General features: G+C 39.9%; 1 protein-coding gene across 1 annotated transcript in view; it reads left to right on the top strand.

The window, feature by feature from the left end:
- Nucleotides 1–725: 725 nt before the first annotated feature.
- Nucleotides 726–3,358, top strand: part of LOC107089868 (fasciculation and elongation protein zeta-1-like) — a gene marked incomplete at its 5' end in the record, with an annotated part of 15,912 nt that continues 13,279 nt past the window's right edge. Inside the window, 2 exons of the mRNA XM_015382888.1 lie at nt 726–827; nt 2,787–2,952. Coding sequence (XP_015238374.1) covers nt 726–827; nt 2,787–2,952 — 268 coding nt within the window. The remainder of the gene's footprint in view (nt 828–2,786; nt 2,953–3,358) is intronic.

Here is a 3,358-nt window from a genome sequence, read left to right as displayed (position 1 = left end):
GTCTTTTAATGTCCCACATAATGTGGAGATGCAAACCAAAAAGGGAAGGATGTTTTATTTAGATAATTTCATACAATTTATTCATTTGAGCAGGTTAATGATCTACGTGTGGAATATTGTTTTCTTTACGATAAGCTAGCTGAGTATTCTAAACCTGAAATAAGATAATTGAATCAAATGTTCCTTTTTTTTTAAGTAAATCATCTTATTCAATTTGAAAATTATAATTCTGTCTTTAATAAATGGAAAATAAACTTATTTCAAAAGTAGTTGATTTAGTTATATTTCATTTTTTACAGCGATCTTCCAGTAAAATCAACATTTTGCCCCCAGAAAAGATAATTATATAAACTGGACTTTAATAACACAATGGAGGGTAAATAACATAACTGTCAGATTATTTTACTAACCTTCTTAAATCAAATGCAAACACACTTATTTCAAGAAGATCTTTCTTAATTTCTTCCCTTTTTACAGTGCGTCCATTTAACTGTTGGATGCGCAGTGAGAATGCATTAATCGTTTCCAGAGGTCATTAAATCTGTTTTCTGGCTTCATTTGAATCCAGCATCCGTGAATGAATATAAGTCAGAACTGATTCTGTTTGGAAACCAACATGGCGGAGCGTTTTCCCACCCTGGAACACAATCCTTGGTTTATTGGTTCTGTATTAATCCTGACGTTCTACAGAAATGTGGAAAAGCCTTTAATCGTTGGCGCATTTTTCTCCTGATCTTCAGATCCATGAAAAAGAGGAGGAGGAAATGAATGAGAAGAACGAGAACGCCAACTGCTTGAATGAGGAGCCTCTGATTACAGCAGATCAGGTCAGAGATGCATTTCTTTCTTTCTGATTCAGATTTTTTAGCTTTATTTACTTGTTGTTTGCATAACTAATGAGGAGAAAACATGTATGCAGTTTTTCTCCAAAGCATGAAAATGATTTCTGGGGTTAGACTGATCCAAATGCTGTGACTTCATTAGATGTGTCCATTTGCAGCAGAGCTGAGCAGACCAGAACATTTGGATTCATGGTGAGCTTTTCATTAAGAGGGAGCTGCTGAGTCAGGTCCAGGTTCAGCACTTAGCAAAGCGCTGCACTGATCAGTCAGAGTCTGTTTCCTCCAGCTCTATTAGAGCCGTGGAGCCAAACCACCAACATGACCTCATGAGGAGGGAAGGATAGGTCTTTAATGTTCCTACGTGTTCATGATGCTGGAGAGGCGTTCAGGTTTTCTTCACTACCTTTACTACCATTGTCCAGAGCTCTCATCACTGACCCCTCACCCCCCCACCATGGACTGTTCTCCCTGCTGCCCTCTGGGAAGGCTTCACAGCATTCAATGCAGGACCAGCAGGTTCTGCAGCAGCTTCTTCCCCACCGCCATCACACTGATGAACTGTTGAAAATCGGGTTAAAAAGAAAAGAAAAACGCTAAATGTTGGAAACTGTAAATCATATCTCAGTCTTATGTTTACATCTGATCACCATGTTTACATTTTATCACTGCTGCACTAATGTCTTGAGAGCTGTACTGAACTAAATTTTGTTTTGTATGCACTCTGTGGGTACAAAGTGACAATAAAATCTGTCTAAGAATTTGTCCAAACCAACGCACCGTTGGTTTGGACAAATCTCTCCCTGCAAACATGATCTAGAAAGATGTTAAAAAATTCTTAAATCAAAGGTATTGTGGAGGAATTTTTAAAAGACCCGCCCTCTCCACTTTAAAGGAAAATGCGCGTGCGAGAGCGTGCACAAGCCCATTTCTCCTCGTGCACACTCTGTTTAAAATGTGCTTTTCTCGTAGCTCGATATAGGCTCACTCTGTCCACCTACAGCAGGGACTATATAGTGAACTTTATGGTGAACTCAGTTAACTGACCGTTCAGACAGATGATCACTGCTTTTTGCTCCATTGGTCACGTAAATCCTCCTCTACCGCGCAGTGCCTGTGCCATCTTTGTTATTAAACAACGCTGTTGCTACCCGACAGCGGGTCGCTGTGACGGCAAATCCTATAATGCTTTGTGTGCAAAGCATTCTGGGATATATCTGCCTCTTCTGAGGCTATTCTTTTCTTCTTATCCACTTCGTAGACTCTTTTCACTTCCGACCCTCAGCTTTTTAAAGAACCGCGGTGAGAAAGGTGAGCTCACCACAGATATACGCCTGAAAGAAAAAAACGGGACGAGCACGTAAGACGACCTACGTAAACACATCACCAGAATGATTGACAGTTAGGAGGACCAACAATTTAGATGATCCACCCGGAAATAAAAGATCTTCCTCTATATCTGTACATTAAGTGTATTTACCCTTAATTTGAGCAGGTTTGATGATCTGCCAATGGAATTAATATTTTTACCCTTAAAATAAGATAAATAGATATACACTTGAAATGAGACAACACAATTATTTATTCACATTTTAAATGTCAATTGTCTTGTTCCAGTGTCTCACTTTCCTCCTCAAATCAAGAAAAATGTGTTTAGATTAGTTATTTAGATGTAGATGTTTTGCAGTGCTCTGGCTGCAGTGCTCAGCATCAGACATCCCAAATAAAAGCAGGCAGGGTGGAGCGTCAGGCTGCTCAGTAAGCTGTCCATCCATCTAACACCGCAGCGTTCTTCCTGGCTGCAGTCCATTAATAATGGACAACATTCATGCATACAGAGGAGACGTTTGGCTCCTAAATGGAAACCATAAAGCCGTGTGCACTTAACCGTGTCCAAATCTCCTTCCTCACCCGTCTCCCCCCCACCTTCTTCTTTCCGTCTCTCAGGTAATCGAGGAGATCGTTGAGATGATGGAGAACTCTCCAGATCCTGGTGAAACGGAGGAGGAGGATGAGGAGGAGAGCAGCCTCTGCTCCTCCAGGACCAACCCCTCCCTGCTGGAGGAGATCAGGCAGCTGTCTCTGGCCTCCAACAGCAACTGCTCCTATGAAGGTAGAGTAGAAACTGATCCAGGATCCTGATGGCGGAGAGATTTCTCTTTTAGGTCAAAGCTTTTAATGTATAAATCAGGTAATTTAAATAATCACTGACTTATTATCAATTTAACAAAAAGGAAAAGTCTGTAAAAAGCTTCAAATCTCTTGTTTTACTAAAGCTGTAGATTATCTACATGAACCGAACCGTCAGCTGCTCTAATAAGCTAATTTATTGTTTTTATGACGACTGAATTAACTTTCCAAAACTATTTCTATTAAAATCCTTCAAGGCCGAATCATTCTCTGTTCTGGAACATTTCAGAGTTTCAGAAGAATCAATTAACTTTTATTATCACTAAAAAATGTGTAAACTGTGTGTAAATCTCAGTAGCAATTATCAGAACATTTAGAGCAGCTGCCAA

This window comes from Cyprinodon variegatus, unplaced genomic scaffold (assembly GCF_000732505.1).
Source record: "Cyprinodon variegatus isolate N-32 unplaced genomic scaffold, C_variegatus-1.0 Scaffold269, whole genome shotgun sequence".
Lineage (NCBI taxonomy): Eukaryota > Metazoa > Chordata > Actinopteri > Cyprinodontiformes > Cyprinodontidae > Cyprinodon > Cyprinodon variegatus.
Note: the sequence above shows the minus strand (reverse complement) of the source record. Positions and strands in the feature narration are given on the sequence as shown.